Source organism: Aspergillus welwitschiae (genome assembly GCF_003344945.1).
Source record: "Aspergillus welwitschiae strain CBS 139.54b unplaced genomic scaffold BDQ94scaffold_24, whole genome shotgun sequence".
Classification (NCBI taxonomy): domain Eukaryota; kingdom Fungi; phylum Ascomycota; class Eurotiomycetes; order Eurotiales; family Aspergillaceae; genus Aspergillus; species Aspergillus welwitschiae.
The window spans coordinates 1-16,500 of NW_020798718.1; the positions used below are offsets into that span (position 1 = coordinate 1).

Consider the following 16,500-nt stretch of genomic DNA (forward strand, 5'->3'; position numbering starts at 1 on the left):
AAATATCATTATAAATTATGTGTAGAGCTGATTCAGTATCAGAAACTATACACAATCACGTGTATAAGCTCACTCAGTATTTCTCAGATATTGACCGAACTGTTTTTCCGGCTCCGCTCTTGACACCGACGCACTAATTTCTGAACCCGCCGCAACTGGGCCCCCGGTTGAACTAGGGGTTCTTTGTCACGCACGACCATCTCATCGGAGATCTCGCTTTTGCTGAGATTGCAGACTAGAATTGAAAAGGGTCCAGAAGTCAAATGGAAGCTGAGAATCAATTCCTTGGCAATCTGAACTCCGCCGAGAGGTTTTTCCGGCGCCTCTCTACACCCCATAGCGTTCAACTTGTATCCCTGTATATCCCTATCATTCCGATCGCAGGTGCTCCTGAGCAGTACCGAAGCTCCCACCATCTGAGGCTTCATACGTAAAAATGTATCCGCCTAGAAAACGCCAAAAAGTATCATCTGCATGTCAGAGATGCCGTCAGCGCAAGCTTGGTGTGCGTTCGTTACCCGTCCTCAATGTTTCGGACACACCAGCTAACCCCCTCGTAGTGTGATCAGCAACGCCCTTGCCAGCTATGTGTACGGGCTGGTGCAGCGTGCATATCGCGTGGAGGTTCAAGTCCCGCAGGGGTGGTGGCGTCTGTGGAAGAACCCGGAGATTCTCCCGGAAGGCGTGAAGGTGACATCCACAATGACCGTCTTGAGACCGTGATCCTCCCAGAGTCGAACATCGTGGATTTGAGTTGTCAGGTCGGTTTTGACTCTGCCGACTCGTTCTTAGAGCTGATATTTGATAGATGCTACGAGGCCAAGGAAAACGACGTGGCCTGTCCCATGATACTTCAGCGCTGCCAGGAGGCATGAATTCCGCTGTTTCTGTCGCCACACGCTCGATTTCATGGCGGGATTTAGTAGGATTGCCTTTACCGCCGAAGACGGTACTTGACACATTTATGGCTCTTTTCTTTGACTCTGTTGATTGGTTTATGATGGTATCGTAGCAAACATTATCTTCTGGGCTATTGCCGTGATGTTGATGGTCTTCTAACAGATGTTCCACGAGGAAAGCTTTCGACAACGGTACGAAAACTTGATGGCCTCCACTATAATCCCGGAAGGGGAGAACAGTAATTTCTTGTGGCTTGTACGGTTGGTGCTTGGCCTCGGAGCCTACTACGGGTCGCTGGACGCTCTGGGTGCCGATGCAGATAGTATGAAACAGCTTTCGCAGGATCTGCTGATGCAAATCGAACAAAATATCTTGGCCATTATTGATTTGCCAAGTCTGGAGACAGTACAAATATGCGTGTTGTTGGGGAGCTTTCATCTTTTCAATGGCCGCCCCAATGCCGGTCTAATGACTCTGACGGGTGGACTCAAAACCGCGCAAGTCATCGGGCTCCATCGCGAGTTAAAGTGGCGGGGGCTTTCGGACGTTGCACGCGAGACTCGGCGGCGCTCATGGTGGGCATTGGAAGTTGCAGACAAGCACGTATCCCCAAAACTCATTGTCAAAAGTGCCGTGGCTAATTGGAGTGGTGACAGCAGATACGCGGCTGTGGCCTTTGGACGACCATGCACAGTGGATGATTCCAACTGCGAGGTTGCGTCTATTAGCGATATCAAAATATATGGCCATGAAGAAACCCGACAAGGGCCATCGTTGGAATACCATCAGTGGAAGTTCAAACTTTACCGCATCGTGGGTCCGCTCTTGAGCCGAAGACTCCAAGCTAATCGGCTGGAGAGTCTCACTGCTATTCATACTCAACTCTCCTCCTGGAAGAACGAGCTACCTGATAAACTCCGGCTGGAAACATACAAAGATGACCCTAAGAGCGAATCACGAATACCTGAAATGCAGGCATTGGTTCTCCAATTGACCTATGATAATCTCCAAATTATTCTCCACCGCAGCGCTGCATTTGGTTACAACGAACGCGGATTCCATTCAAACAGTGGCGCGACCCCGCACAACTCTTCCCGAGAGCAACTGCTGGAGTCCGCATTAAGAACCTCTAAATTGCATCAGCATGCTCAACTTCTACAATCATGCCGCAAGACACACGCTGTGATGCACATTGGGATCTGCCTGTTCACAGCTGGTGTCGTCCTCTGTGCGATTGCACTAGCGCAGCCTCTGTCAGTAGCCAGTCAGAAGGCAAAAGAAGGCGTTATGCGTATCCTACGCTTGCAAGAAGACAGTGTATCCTCCCAGCATCTTCTTTCTATCCAGAGTGTCCAGATCTTGCGGGATCTAGTGACTGTCGTTATGCGCTCCGAAGAAAGGGTTATATTGGGCCACGGTTCGAGTTCTATACCTGAGAGACCTGGTGGTGACCATTCGACCTTACCAATATCGCAAGCCGATTCTATAATCATGGATCAGGCGTTACTTGATGATACAGGTGCAGCCCAGCCATCTTCAAATCCGGGTGCGCTCAATTCTCTGCAACAAGGTCAGTGTGCTGTTACAACCTGCAGTCTACGCCACTCTCTCATAAATGTATACAGTCTTCAGACAACATCTAGACCAGTCTCTCCCTGTAGTTGATCCCTCGGGCTTAATAGGCCCCAGTGGTGCACAAGATCCTGTGGAAACGCAACAATCAAACCCATCAGCAATGTTCTCATGGGATGGGAATGTATCCGCCCTAGTTGATGCTGGACTTGTGGATGCAAGCCAGATGTGGTTGTGGTCAGATAATCTGGAGTATCAATCGTTCTCAGAACTGGGCAACATGTTCCCTTGACACAACACGTGGTTTCCCGCCGCGTAGAGACCAAGCGTGACGGCGCTCGATAACTCGACTCCAGTGAAACCACAAGAAAAGAAGTGACACTGACGGCTACGGACTTGGATAAATGCTCTTCCTGTTCCTACTGGTCGGTTTCGGATGACTTGGCACCATGACATACACGAAAGGACTCGATATCACTCGACTACTTAAATACATAGATTTTAAGACTACGACCCTTCGAATGTCAATTTATGATAGCGTTCGCCTCTGGTCCAGCGCATTGATGATTCTTTTCTTGTTGGATGCTCCTTGTTTAGAGCTTGTCGAAGGCGGTCACGGCGGCTTCGGCAGTGACATGGGCACTAGCAGGGTTGGCACCTGTCACGACGCGTCCATCTGTAATGGTAAATGCGTCCCATGGTCCCGGGGGAGAGACATCTGTAATTATTAGCACAGATCGTTCATGAGCCAAAGGAGAACAACTCACAAGTGGCCCCACAACTGGCTGCGGAAGCCTCAATAGTCGGCCTGTTCCAGCTCTTGATGGTGTCGAGTACGTTTTCCTCTTCTTCGCCGCGAGTGGTAAAGCCCGTCACTCTGCGAGAATCGATGATAGACTTGTTGGTACTAGGATCTATAACGCCGGGGAAGATGGCGCCACCGTGGCAGCTAAGAAAGTCTCGTAAGCTCCGAGAGTCCACCGTGATCGGGGATAGGGAGATAACCTACACTGCTGAGACAATACCGCCCGAGGTAAAGATTTTGGAAGCGATCGCTTGTAGACCCTTGGCGTCCGGGTAGTCGATCAAAGACGCATGTCCAGCCGAAGCAAAGAAGAGTCCATACTATGATCTCAATTAGCAATTGGACATTTAAGTCGGTTTCAACCTGGCCTGGTTGGTGGTCATTCACCTTTTCTGGATCAATATCGCTCGGCTTGAGCAGGTTGTCAAGCTTGGAGCGGAATTCACTCGAGTGGTCCTCCCACACGGCGCGGTCTTTATCGTTTAGCCAATCCTTCTGCTGTGAGAGCCAATCAGGCTGGTAGGTTCCTGTTTCGGAAACCAGGTCAACCTCGAAACCGGCTTTACGGAAGACCTCGAAGGGATGCAGGGCTTCAGTAATAAAGAGGCCTGTTCGTCTGAGTCAGAAATGTACCTGGCAGATAGCATATCTAGGTGCCAAAAAGGAAAAAGAAAAAACTCACCAGTCTCCTTGCCTTCCGGATAGAGGGGGGCGTGAGCGGAGGTGATAGCAATAAGGGCGCGACGAGCCGGCGACATTGTAGACAGTGTAGTGTAAATGAAATCAATTAACTTGATATCGAATGTTCCAAAGTTGGTATTGTCAGCTTTACAATAATCGTCCATAGGTACCTCTGGGATGAAGTAGCTTTATAGCCTTGCAGTGTTGTCTGAGCGCCTGCGACCCCACCTTGTTGATTCCGTGGTAGCTTTCACCAAGTCCGTCGGAGCTCAACCGCGCCTACTTTTGGGGGTCGTCCGTTCGTTGTCGGAACTCTATTCCGTACACGCAGCCAGAAAGCCAATGATCACAGTGATTTGTAAGCTTTTGGACGGTTCTGGACGATGCGCCGGACTGTGAATCAACTCTAACTAATTACAACAACATAACAAGACGTCACGACTGCAGGCGAAGGTTCGAGCTGGGCGTTTCTCGTATACACTACTAGATTTTTTTTGACCTTCCCATTGTGATCTTAATTTTACAAGCTTGTGATCCTAGTTTAGAAACATCGTACATGCCTTGATTCATCCTCTTTTGCTAAAATTAACTATAGCCCGTCGCTTACTCAACAAGTTCACAGCATGAGGAAGATTTCTCCCATGCCTCCGCCCGCCACCACCAGGCTTCTACCTTGGGAGGAGGAGCTGTCCCAGATTTAGCCAGTAAACCCGTCTTTACATACGCCATAACCGGGTCCCCCGAGACGATCGACATAATTGCACTATGTAAGTTCACTTGGATATCCGTCCTGGGGCGATATACACCTGTTGGAGAGCCCAAAGGTGTCCTCCGCAAGATCTCCTGGCTCCGTCGGACCTTAACTCGATTCCAAAGTTACGAGGACTGTGGGAAGCATTTTGTGGGTCTCCTCAATTTGCGTATTGGATATCTTGGACGGAACTAGGCTAAAGCGGCTCACCCGCGTCTACCGTGATAAGCGTATCGAAAGTCCGACGGAGCCAAAATGCAACCCTGCAGAAAGCTCCACATCTAAGGGTAACTAATGACGGCTGCAGACGGTGACTGATGCATACGTAGCGTACTTCCACCTAGTGGGAGTTTAGGTCCCGTTTTGCAGCTTGAACGTCATTTCAAAAGCCTAGATCTATACCGCCACCCCTTTCTATCTAATTACCCATTGCAGTGTCTGCAGCTCTGACTTAAGTACTCTGCGCAGCTGCTGGGTATGTCTTGCTTTAAAACTCCGTGCTGTGCCCTCAATCAGACGGTTCCGAATCACTCTCTATAGACACCAGCCGACTACCCCTGCTGCGTTGGACATGAAATTGTCGGCACAGCTATACGTGTTGGGTCAGCTGTTACTAATGGTATTTCGGTGGGTGATCGAGTAGCTGTTGGTCCGCAGATTAATGCCTGTCTTTGCTGGAGGGGTGTATGTCAGGAGTGTGCGATTGGGAGGGAGAATTACTGCCACCTGCACCTCACCGCAACATACAATGGTCGGTATCTGAGCTGTGATAAGCCCTTCGGCGGATTTGGACGGTATACACTTTGTTTTATTATTCTCCGTGCTCGGTAAAGGGTGGAGGCCCACCCTTCTCGGAGGCCTCCGAGGCTTGGCACATTAACCTCCGTCGGACTTGGTGTACGTAATCAAGTGGTAGGTGCACGAGGTAGTCAGCTATTTATTTGAGCTACGTCACTCCTCGGAGTTAGCTAAAATTTCCAGCTAATCCTCTCCTCCTTGATCAGAGGTATATAGGTAACTATACAGCCATACAGCCAACGTCTTATATTGAGTGATATTGATACTTACGTAATCATTGGAGTACAGACCTTCTCTTGAACAAATCGTCATGCCACAAATGAGAGCTGTCGGTATGTTATCGATTCCCCCCAATTGAGAAAGAAATTCGTAGGACTATACTAAGGGACATGTGATAGTGGTCGAGGGTGGCAAAGGTCCCGCGGACGCCATGTCCATCCAGGAGATCCCAAAGCCGACGCCCTCAGTTGGGCAGGCCTTGATCAAAGTCAAGGCATTTGGGCTGAACCGCATGGACCTGCTGCAGAGAGAGGGGCTGTACCCTCTTCCGCCACAGGCGCCAGAGACCATGGGGGTCGAGTTCTCAGGCACTGTGGAGTCGGTTGCTGCTGGCGCGGAAAGCGACTTCAAGGTTGGAGATGCCGTGTTCGGTCTCGCGTATGGAGGTTGTATTTGCCCTCTATTTCTCGTGCTGAATGTTCTCGTTTAACTCTTCGCAGGAGCGTATGCGGAGTTCATCGTCGTCGATACAGGGATGTTGGTGCATAAGCCTGTAGAGCTCTCATGGGAACAAGCTGCCTGTGTTCCGGAGGTGAGACATGTATTGAACTGACAACGGAGGACTCCGCTAACCCTGCAGACATGGATTACCGCATCGCAAGCCCTCCACATCATCGGAGGTTTTCAGGCCGGGCGTTCCGTACTTTGGCACGCCGGTGCCTCATCCGTCTCTATCTGTGGTATTCAACTCGCTAAAGCAGAAGGTGCCAAAGCTGTCTATGCGACGGCTGGCTCCCAAGAAAAATGCGATTTTCTCGTTAACGAACTCGGTGTGACGGCCGCCTTCAACTACAAGACCCAAGACTGGGCCGCTGAGATTAAGAAGATCACGGCTGGGGCAGGCGTCGATTTGATCGTTGACTTTGTCGGAGCAAATTACTTCCAGGGGAATATAGACGCCGCGGCGCGCGATGGCCGCATTGTCATTCTGGGCCTGATGAGCGGGCAGAAGTTGCCGAATGGCGTCGACATTGGCGGACTGCTGTTTAAGAGACTTCGCGTCGAGGGCAGTACGCTTCGAAGTCGGGAGCTGGAATACCAGCGGAAGCTCAGAGATTCCATGGTGGAGCACGTTCTTCCAAGACTCAAGGATGGGTCCTTCAAGGTCTTTGTAGAGAAGGTGTTTCCCTTTACGAAGATTGTGGAAGCTCATAAGTTGCTGGAGAGTAACCAGACGAGGGGCAAGTTGGTGTGTGTCATATAAGCTCTCGGAATCTGTTTGGATCGCCAAGTGAACGAAGCATGCCTGTATGCAGTGACCGAGCCGATCAATCGGCCATAGAGGAATTCCATAATTGTCGCTGGCTCTCCATTACCTCTCTCAATGTGGGTATAAATGATAACAAACAAGTCCTAGTGCAAGCATTCAGAGAGCGCCTCAATGGTGGATGGATTGTACAATTTGATACCATCAGGCCGCCCCACAGGGTCTATCAGCTCGCAACTATGCCGCGGAGCCGTACGCAAAGTGAACACGAACCCAAGCTAAACAGCATTCGATTGTCCTAAAGCACAAAATAAAAAACTTTCCGATCATGCACCGCCATCATAGAAGCCCACTGTGAGGAACTACCTTGTAACCGGCCATCTTATCTTTCATCCTCAACAACGTAGGGTCCCTGCAAGACCTGAGCATTCCTGGTGATGACCCGACGATCTCCGATCCATTCAACCTTAAAGATGGCACTAGCCCACTACATCAGCCCCATGCATTGAATGACAAGCGTTGAATTCCCTCAACTTACTGGACCTTTCCTCCGTACATCTTCCCATCATCCTTGGACACCACGCGCCCCTTCACCGCGAACCCAATCGTGCCCCCACGACCCTCTTCGTCGTTGACATCGGGCGTGGCAACCGCCTCATGGAACTCGAAGTCTAGGAAGGTATAGCGAGTGCGCCACTCTTGCACGAATTTCTTAAACCCGTCCAGGTCCAGTCGTTCGGAATTCCATCTGTTGGCGGAGGGGCATAATCAGGTCAGGTTATTGACCATTCCGTCTGTTTTGGAGGGTCTATTTGGAGGTCGCTGCTGAGGGGATAAGGGAGAATGATTGCTTACTCAAACAATGCATCTGAACTGTAGTTGTCATCCACAAGGTTCATGGCCTCTTCGTCGGAGGGGACTTCGTAGATCAATCTTTAAACATGACTACTTAGCAACGACCCAAAAAAAAAAAAAGAAAGAAAGAAAGAAAGAAAAGAAAAGAAAAAAAAAAAAAAAAAAAAAAAAAAAAAAAAAACAAAAAAAAAAAAAAAAAAAAAAAAAAAAAAAAAAAGTGAATGAAGACCGTACCGTTGAATGCGTTGAACGAAAAACAGCAAAGGAATCTTCACCTCTCCCTCCGTGGGAGTGGCGGTCGTTTTGGGAATGGGAAACAACATGGCTGCGCGATAAGACTAATGAGATACCTTGGCTTAATAGTGGAATAACTTCATCTCAGACCGATTGCTGGTGAGATTTATATGTTGTCAGTCTTCAAGCCGAGCAGGGTACGCGTTGCTGCTATACGAAGATGACTGTGATGATATCACAGTACGCTCTCTTGGTAAGGATCATTAAAGTGGTATCGGATTGAGCTTAGTGTAAAATCTTCGTGAGGATCAGTCCGGGGTAGAATTTCCCGTATCGAATGACAGACAACCCCAGTCCGTCCACTAAGAACCAATGTCGTCTTGTGCAGCCCGATGGGTTATTGTAGCCTTGTGTGACCATACTGCATTGAACCCTGCGTCAGCCAAGTCGGAAACAGAAGATTGTACTTTCATGACAAAGCTGGGCACTGCAATATCTCAGCTTGTTGACTGCATTATGAGAGATACAGAAGCACTGTTTACCGCTGTCTGTGAAGGCCAACTTATTGTGTCTGGAGAATCGTCCAATGAATCAACCTGTGCTATATACCCGCTCCTTATTAAATACATTTATCGTAGCTACACTGGTAAAGGAACAAGTGCTGAATAAGTCTGACCTTTTGTCAACCTCAAACTGCAGGATGCTTCGCTGCTATAAGCCCATAAAGTCTGTCTAAAAAGTCTCTAGAGTTGTACTAATAATCATAAACACGTACATATGCTGTCAATTCAGGGCTATATCCTTGTATGGAAGCCTCAATTGGCTGACTGAGTGAGGGTCCAACTACATCATCACTGACTTGCACATCCATGGCAACGATCTAGGCACAGATTAAGCCTGTTTTGCACGAGCAGCTTACACTGCCTTTGATGCACTTTGGGCTACGTTGTACATTTGGCCCCAGGATATCCAGTGCTCCGGGGTAACACACACAGCCAATCTCGGTTCGAGCGCCAATTCCTCGGATACGGCCCTGTTTTTCCTCGTCAACGCTGCTTGTAGACACCCACTGATTGGTTACAAAATCAAATCTTCTCGCTGTCAGTCAGACTCAGCAATAGTCGCAACCATAAGACTCGGTTCCACTCAGTGTTCGCTAATACACTGGTGAGACACGAAGTTTTGTAATTATCTTAGCACTACCTGTATGACCATGATGCCCAAGTAACCTCATCAGTCGAGCAGGAAGACGCGGTGGTACATTTAAAAGAAGCCCCAGCTTAGTGCTTTGAAATGAAGGAATGGTCGATCACTGATACTTTGACTTTGGTGAGAAGCATATCCTTTGATTACATCACCGAGCACCTACACAGCTTTGTCCATAATTCGTTCAGTCACACTTCGAAGCCTCAGACGATAGTTATTATGAGTAGCCATACTGGTTGGAATCTACCAAGGTACTTATAGGCGTTGTTTATTATTTGTAGTCATTGTGAAATCAATAAACACAACATACTAGTCTCCCATACTACATTTAGCTTAATCTGAAAGTTCGATTGACTTTTTGTCTAGGACCTAATATCGGCTGATAGACATTACTAAATCTTGGTGCAGGTGTTCGTCCCCACGCTTTTTTTCACCAAGGCTGCTTTAGATGACAGTCATACACCTAATTGGGTGAGTTGACTACTCGATCACTCCACTTCATATCTCTGAGCACTCGCGTTCGGAAGCACTGCATTGACAGAAGTCTTTCACAAAGATGTCTGCCAGGTTGGCTGGCATCCAGGTGACACCAAGTTCTGGGGTATTCTCGGTGGTGTTGTAATGGTAGACCAGGCAGGGCGAGGAGAGATAGTTGTTGACCTTGGGCTCAGACGATGTCTGAACAGTAAAGACAGGGAGATTGAAGAAACAGGTGGGTAGTGAAGAGGTAGCCTCAAGGACGCTCAGCTCTACAGTGCCGGCGTAGGTACCGGTGGTGTTCTGACAGGTGTAAGAATTGTCGTAGAGAGCAGTGAGGTCGACTCCGTAGGTGTCGGTAAGCTTGGTGAGGTCGGCACTGCTGATTGTCTCTGTCATTATCTGCTTAGTAAGCTCCCAGCCAGCTCCTGGATACTGCAGGGTGTAGCAGTAATCTCCGATGACCGTGCCGCTAGTTACTGATGCGCAGTCGCCCGTCGAGTACGCGCCCTTGAGGATATAGTAATTGGCTGAGACGAGAGCAGACCCTACTAGATACTCTTGAAGCCTTGCGTTGAAAGTAGTCTCGATCGCTGTCGTCTGCGTCCCTGTGAGTTTGAACATGTACCGTCCGTCAAAGAAGTTGGCCACCTCTGAGTTGTAGTCACCCTCACGCAAGTCCGCCGGCCAACTGGAGATGTTACCGTTCTGGAAGATTTCCTCCAGTACTGTCATCGCCGCCGACACCATCGCCGTGAAAACCGTGCTGACTTGTGTGAGCAGCTCCTGGCTCTCCTTTGCGGTGGAATCGCTGTCCGAGATGTCGCCCCCAGCTGTGGAGAAAAGCCCACTGAGCGTGCCCATAACACTTGATGCTGTATCCGTTTCCGCATCCAACAGGGGAATCGTGCTACCCAGGATCCCCAACACCCCACCTACGTTGTTAAACACAGTGCTGACTGAGGGCACCGTTGCTCCCGATTTGACAGGAAAGTCGGTAGCTATCGACCCCACCGCGTTGGACTGGTTGAAGGTCGCGAAGTCGAAAAGCGCCCCGAATTCCACCACATACTCGAAGAAATTTGCCACCACCCATTCGGCCCAGAATTCTGGCGTGCTGCTGTAGCTGGTGCAGTCGGTGGGATAGCCACAAGGACCGTCAGGATAGACGTCACATGACGTGGTTACCCCGGAGCTATAGAACATTGTGTTCGCCCATTCGTAGCCTGCTTGGCGAGGTTCAATTAGTCATCGTCACCATCCTGCAGGGTAAACTTCAGTTAGGGATGAACAACATACTGCTCGTGGACGTCTCCTCTAGAAGCCAATCAATGTATGCAGCCACCCCGCGTTCTTCACTTGCCTGCGCCGCGGTCTCGTCCGAGGAGGGAAGAGCGCACGTTCCATTTCCGGAGAAGATGGTGTTGATGTTGGAATCCTTCTTAAGGAAGTAAGACTCAAATGCGTCGAGGTCGGTCGGATCAGTGACAAATTCCTCGAGGTCAATTGCCCACTCAGTCGTGCCACCCATGTTCAGCCCCTGATAGTAGGTGGTACGCGTGCTTTTCGTTGTGTTGGTCATGTAACCAACCCACTGTGTTTCATTGTAGACAATGATATCGGAATCACTTCCAGCATCAAACAGCACCTCCACCGTTGGATTAGATGCGATAATTTCATTGATCTCCGCATTGGAAATGTAGCCAGCTGTTTGGGTACAGCGGCCGGGGGTGGCTCCAGAGTCAGGCCCTACATAGGTACAATCCGGACCAGTGCAGTTTGCAGTGGTCATCTCAAAGGAACGTCCGTAACTGGCTACACCGACCATCAGCTTATTAGTATCCATTCCAGCTTTAGTGACCATTGAAAGGGCGTAACCGGTCTCTGTCAGATTAACATGCGAGCGGAGGCAGTTACCATCCGCACATCCATCATCTGCTGAGGTATTGCCGTAGTCCCACTGGCCATGTAGGTCATAGGTCATGAAAACCACAAAATCAACAACAGAGTTGATTTGGGAGACTGGGAAGCCCTTCAAGTACCAGTAGGAGGCGGGCATAGCTATAGAAAGCGTTTTAGAGGTACCAATGACTGATCGAACCTCTTTCAGGAATGCCACGTAGTTTGTGCCATCGTCGCTGTTACCGGCGGGAATTCCCGGAATATCAGGCTCACCAGGATACTCCCAGTCGAAATCAACCCCATCCAGGTCATATTGTGAGACAAAATCGCCGATATTTTTGGCTAGAGTTGCACGGTTGTCGGCAGTAACACCATCACGGAAGATTGTATATGTATCAGTGTCTGTCGAGAAATCCCAGCCGCCAAAAGAGACAATTTTCTTGACATTCGTAAGATTCAAGAACTGTTCAAATTGGTTCGTTTCGTTGATGGTAATTGAGTAATCTGCATTGATAGTGCCAAACGCATATATAACATGGGTGTATTTGCTGGTGTCGATCATGTAGGCATTCATTTTCAGGCAGGTACGTTCCACATTGTAGGCTTCGAAATATCCAATAGAGAAAAACTCCTCTGGAGCAGTAGAGTTATTGACAATATTTGTCCCGCAGTTTGAGATGCATCCATTCGTATTAGCTTCCGCTGTGCCAGGGTTCCCGGTCGTCGATTCGGTAATGGTACAAAATTCTGGCGTAGTACCACATTGCCCCCAAGCATCACAGCATGCATTGAGTGTACATGGGTTCAACGTTGCCCACTCGCTATAGTCTGTTCCGTTGGCCGTTGTTCCGGGAACCTGAGGGCCGCAGGTCGTCCCTGTCACTGGAGCTGGGAAAGGCGGATCGCCACTACTCAGGCAGATATTCTCACCAGCCTGGAGGTCGTCACAACCCAACCATCCCCATGTATGGTTGTTGTAAGATTCAATGTCGTCGAGACTCATACTATAAGCGGCAGCGATGCTGGAGCATGAGTCACCGGATTCCACGAGGTACGTGTAGCAGGTGCCATTGCTGTAGGCCTCAGGGGAGAGATCAGGCAGGTCACCTGAGCTGCAGCATACATATTGGCCAACAGCAAGAGTAGAGCACAGATCAGAGGCCGTGTTGTATTCGTAGAACTCAGTGGACGTGATTCCGCACTCTGTGACCAATGTCGCACAAGAGTCCCCAGACACCACTTGGACGGTAGAACAGCTGTCTGCACGGGACTGCAGGGTACCAGGAAGGGATCGAGCAGCCACAGTGCCATCACCCTTATCGGAAGTAGACACAGTTATCAGCGTTGTCGGTACAGAGGTCTGGGACCCAAAGCCGGACACACAATCACCATTGCTCCATGTTTTCACCAGTTCCTGGATAGCAGGAAGATCGCCATTTGTGTTTACAGCCACACCAGCCACATAGTTGGCTGTCGAACCACAGTATTGCATTGCCATCTGCTCGGAGACGCCTAGGGTACTATATTGATCGAGCATTTCTTGGATTATGTTCGTAGCGGTAGTAGAAGAATCCAGGCGACCCCCGATATAGATGCCAACAGCTGTCTGTCCAGACAAGCCAAACAAACTCCTCTTCTTGTGGCCTGCCACCATATAGGTTTCAATATCCGCGAGTGCTCCAGAGATTTGGCTGTCAGCTGAGTTAGAAGCCAGCCCCCACGCCCCAAACTCTAGATTAACGGACAGCCTGGTGGCATTTCCACCTTCTTCAGACCGCCTAATCATAGTTGAATTTGTGCTACCGTCGGTAGTACAAGCGTAGATTGTGGAATGAGTCTGAGACCCATTCAGAGGATTGAAAATAGCAAAGTCAAGAAGCATGGGTTCATCACAGGCTGCGACACGACTAGTGGAATGATATACCATCCAATTAAATGGGTCATTGCTGGCACTGCAAGCGTTGGGGCAGGCGTTCAGACCACCCCGTTGCGCTGCTGCAACACCTGCAAGGGAGGCCGCTCCCAGAATGGTGCGAAGGTACATGGCGAAGATCAATTAAATGAAAAAGAATGTTTGGTCAAATCAGACAAATAATCATGATTAGGTGTAGGCAGATATGATAGAAGATTTATGAAGTAAGGAATGAAAAAGCTAATGAGTGACTAGGATGATGATTGGGTTGTAAAAGAGTGACCGATCACAGTAAAGAATGCACGAAGGAAAAGGTAGTTGGAAAAATGATCAACGCTGCATGTCAAGTCTGAGCTGACTATTTGGTCGCCTTATATAGAAAAGAATTTCTAAACCATGCTGCAAAATTCTCCCTCAAAGCACCTACGGGTTTCGTACACTTCATACACTTCATGTCCTCAAGTATCAAAAATTACGGACTAAATCCAATAGTTCAAACTCAGTAGGTTTAGCTCCCTGAAGTAAATTAATTCGTTACCAGGAAATACGGGAGTCGCACCCAGATCCGAATTCAAGTTCAGTTCAACGAGAGCCTACCTTCCATGGTCGGCCGTCTCGGTCAATTATTCGCAATAGTGCTGTCAGATTAATAGGTTTTTGAACAGGCAATATAGAGAACTTGAAAATGGAGGTCTGGCTCACGACCTCTGTACTTCAACCTACAGTAAAGTTGGTTTTTAAGGTCAGTCGCTGCAGAATAGCTACCAAATGGCGGGCTTTAGAATCATCTAAGATGTCCTGAAGAGGAAATCGAGGCCGATATCGTTAGTTGTTCCAAGTTCGGATTTACGTAAATCTTCCGCGTGTCAAATCCGATCGGAGCGAGGCGGCCGTTTTTGTCGGCCGATTAGCCGAGCTTCAAAAGTTCCCCTTTCATGAGCACCCTTTTCTATCTTCAGCCTGTTGAAAGACTTTTAACTCCGAGACCCCCAGACCCTGAGACCCTGATCAACAGGGCTCAGTTCCCTAAACACCCATTTAGACCTCAACTCATATCTAGCAAGAGCAACAACACCTCTATACCACGCCCTATGCCTCACTTAGACCCGGCAACGTTAACATTAAATGTCTCAGATTGACTTTGGAATGGCTACAATAAGCTTTGCTAAGCCGAACTGAAAAGTTTGCAGTGGGGTCCACATGAATCTACCCGAACGAATTCTTTTTATCCATCTTTCATCTTACTTATGGGATACTAGTGGAAAACTAGTAAATTAGCACCCATACTGATACCGTGCACTATGCCAGAATAGTGTCTGGGAAATGATTATAAAGTATTCACGGGGTCATGGGCGCAGAGATTTCGCTATTCGTCCTCCTCAAGGTCTTTCCACTTTGTCTGCTATGCCCCAGACTCACTTTTCCTAACCCATCATTTCTGCTCGCGTTCCTGTTTACTCCCGATCACACGATGGATTTCATTCCTTGTTCGTTCGATGCCTTTATTGACAATTTCTTGGCGTGCTACCGACCCTGCTACTCAGACTATCTCCAGCAGCTGGTCACCAACGGGACCTGTGGTGCTAACTACACCACCCTGGCCGCCAGCACCGACCGCTCTGATCTCAAGTGCATCTGCGAGAACGCAAACGGGGTCTCCAATAACTGGACGTCGCAGGTCCTGGAGTGCACGCACACCTCGTGTAACGGAACATTCAACTACACCCGGTGGGCAGACAGTATGTGGAGCTACGATAACATGTGCTATTACGCTTCAGGTATGTCCTTCCTAATAGTTTTATTCCCTCTTACCATCTATTTTCTTCGTCCATTCACCCCCCACATCTCTACTTCTTGGTTCTGGTGGCGAGCAGTAGCTGACTTGGAAGCGAAGGCACGGCGGGTTACAAGACATGCTCCTCCTCAGCGGCATCCAAGACAACATCCACCGCTGGACTGGTGATTGGGCTATTGGCATTGAGCCAGGTATTTTTGCTTTGAGAGCGTATGAACTAAATGCAGTGCCCTGGCTTACTAGCTACTTTGTAACCGGGGAGGAGGGTTGGCCTGCAGAAAGGCACTGTACAGATTGGGATCTCAACGAATAATCATCCCCTTTCGGGAAAACCCCGGTCCCTTTCATACATATGCTCAATACCTCTTCTAGACCTTTTAGGGAGGTAGTACGGAGTATACAACAAACCAATTAAACGCTTTATCCAACTTAGGTCGGCTCCGACAAGTCCCAGCGCCTTACCCGTTCCTGCTATTGCGGAATTGTTGGATGACCCGCTGCTACCCCTGGTTGGTAACCGCTAGTAAATCAGCAAAACATGGTTCGCAAGTTAGAGTACTACCGAGGGGAAAAGAACAGAGAGGTGATATAGACTAGGGGCAAGCGAATACTAGATTACATACCAATACACACTTTTCAAGCCAAGGGACAATAAACTTCCTGTGGGGCCTACTTGTGGGTGTGCAGCTATCGGAAACATACAGAAGTTCATAGAGTGACAGTTCAGCTAATGCTCGAAATACGACGCAGAGTAAGTCTTATTAAACCCCTCTTCATTGAGTGGAAGTCCGACCTGTCGGAGGGCGCAAAAAGGGGGTCAGAAAAGATGGTGTTGGAGTGGAACCGAGCCCTATCGATCTTGCCTCTGACACCTGACTAAACGAAATCGAACTAGTGGAGAAACCCCTCGGACGAACCGGCCGGTATCGCTCGTCATGGCAGATACAGTTCGGCAAGGCCGGTAACAAACAAAGTATACTCTGTAATGATGCCTTATGCCGGAACATCACGGCCCCTTCGTCATCCCTTCATTGATGTGAGAAGACCATAAGGTAACAGAAAACTCGAATCATTGACAAAAGGTGGGGGAACACGCTCGCATGTGTTCTACATGTCACCATTGAGG

General features: G+C 48.9%; 6 protein-coding genes across 6 annotated transcripts; 3 read left to right on the forward strand and 3 right to left on the reverse strand.

The window, feature by feature from the left end:
• Positions 1 to 211: 211 nt before the first annotated feature.
• On the forward strand, positions 212 to 2,806 carry BDQ94DRAFT_180368 (Zn(II)2Cys6 transcription factor). Its single transcript, XM_026773605.1, has 6 exons — positions 212 to 505; positions 561 to 761; positions 809 to 1,003; positions 1,063 to 1,499; positions 1,560 to 2,470; positions 2,526 to 2,806. The coding sequence occupies exons 1-6, from the start codon at positions 437 to 439 to the stop codon at positions 2,762 to 2,764; spliced, it is 2,052 nt and encodes a 683-aa protein (XP_026624302.1). The 5' UTR covers positions 212 to 436; the 3' UTR covers positions 2,765 to 2,806.
• Positions 2,807 to 2,949: 143 nt separating this feature from the next.
• BDQ94DRAFT_147123 (class I glutamine amidotransferase-like protein) lies at positions 2,950 to 4,102 on the reverse strand. Its single transcript, XM_026766961.1, has 5 exons — positions 3,960 to 4,102; positions 3,665 to 3,885; positions 3,482 to 3,597; positions 3,240 to 3,421; positions 2,950 to 3,190 (listed from the first exon to the last, which is right to left on the reverse strand). The coding sequence occupies exons 1-5, from the start codon at positions 4,033 to 4,035 to the stop codon at positions 3,066 to 3,068; spliced, it is 720 nt and encodes a 239-aa protein (XP_026624303.1). The 5' UTR covers positions 4,036 to 4,102; the 3' UTR covers positions 2,950 to 3,065.
• Positions 4,103 to 5,695: 1,593 nt separating this feature from the next.
• BDQ94DRAFT_59456 (NAD(P)H-quinone oxidoreductase) lies at positions 5,696 to 7,092 on the forward strand. Its single transcript, XM_026776134.1, has 4 exons — positions 5,696 to 5,839; positions 5,906 to 6,172; positions 6,227 to 6,318; positions 6,367 to 7,092. Exons 1-4 carry the CDS (start codon positions 5,818 to 5,820, stop codon positions 6,988 to 6,990), a joined length of 1,005 nt encoding a protein of 334 aa, XP_026624304.1. The 5' UTR covers positions 5,696 to 5,817; the 3' UTR covers positions 6,991 to 7,092.
• A 283-nt stretch (positions 7,093 to 7,375) lies between these two features.
• Positions 7,376 to 7,892, reverse strand: BDQ94DRAFT_172057 (uncharacterized protein; the record flags this gene model as incomplete). The annotated part of the gene is made up of 3 exons (XM_026771886.1): positions 7,376 to 7,472; positions 7,532 to 7,741; positions 7,849 to 7,892. The coding sequence occupies 3 exons, from the start codon at positions 7,890 to 7,892 to the stop codon at positions 7,376 to 7,378; spliced, it is 351 nt and encodes a 116-aa protein (XP_026624305.1).
• Positions 7,893 to 9,786: 1,894 nt separating this feature from the next.
• On the reverse strand, positions 9,787 to 13,711 carry BDQ94DRAFT_172058 (glycoside hydrolase; the record flags this gene model as incomplete). The annotated part of the gene is made up of 2 exons (XM_026771887.1): positions 9,787 to 10,991; positions 11,065 to 13,711. The coding sequence occupies 2 exons, from the start codon at positions 13,709 to 13,711 to the stop codon at positions 9,787 to 9,789; spliced, it is 3,852 nt and encodes a 1,283-aa protein (XP_026624306.1).
• A 1,339-nt stretch (positions 13,712 to 15,050) lies between these two features.
• BDQ94DRAFT_172059 (uncharacterized protein) lies at positions 15,051 to 15,580 on the forward strand (the record flags this gene model as incomplete). The annotated part of the gene is made up of 2 exons (XM_026771888.1): positions 15,051 to 15,357; positions 15,474 to 15,580. 2 exons carry the CDS (start codon positions 15,051 to 15,053, stop codon positions 15,578 to 15,580), a joined length of 414 nt encoding a protein of 137 aa, XP_026624307.1.
• Positions 15,581 to 16,500: the final 920 nt, after the last annotated feature.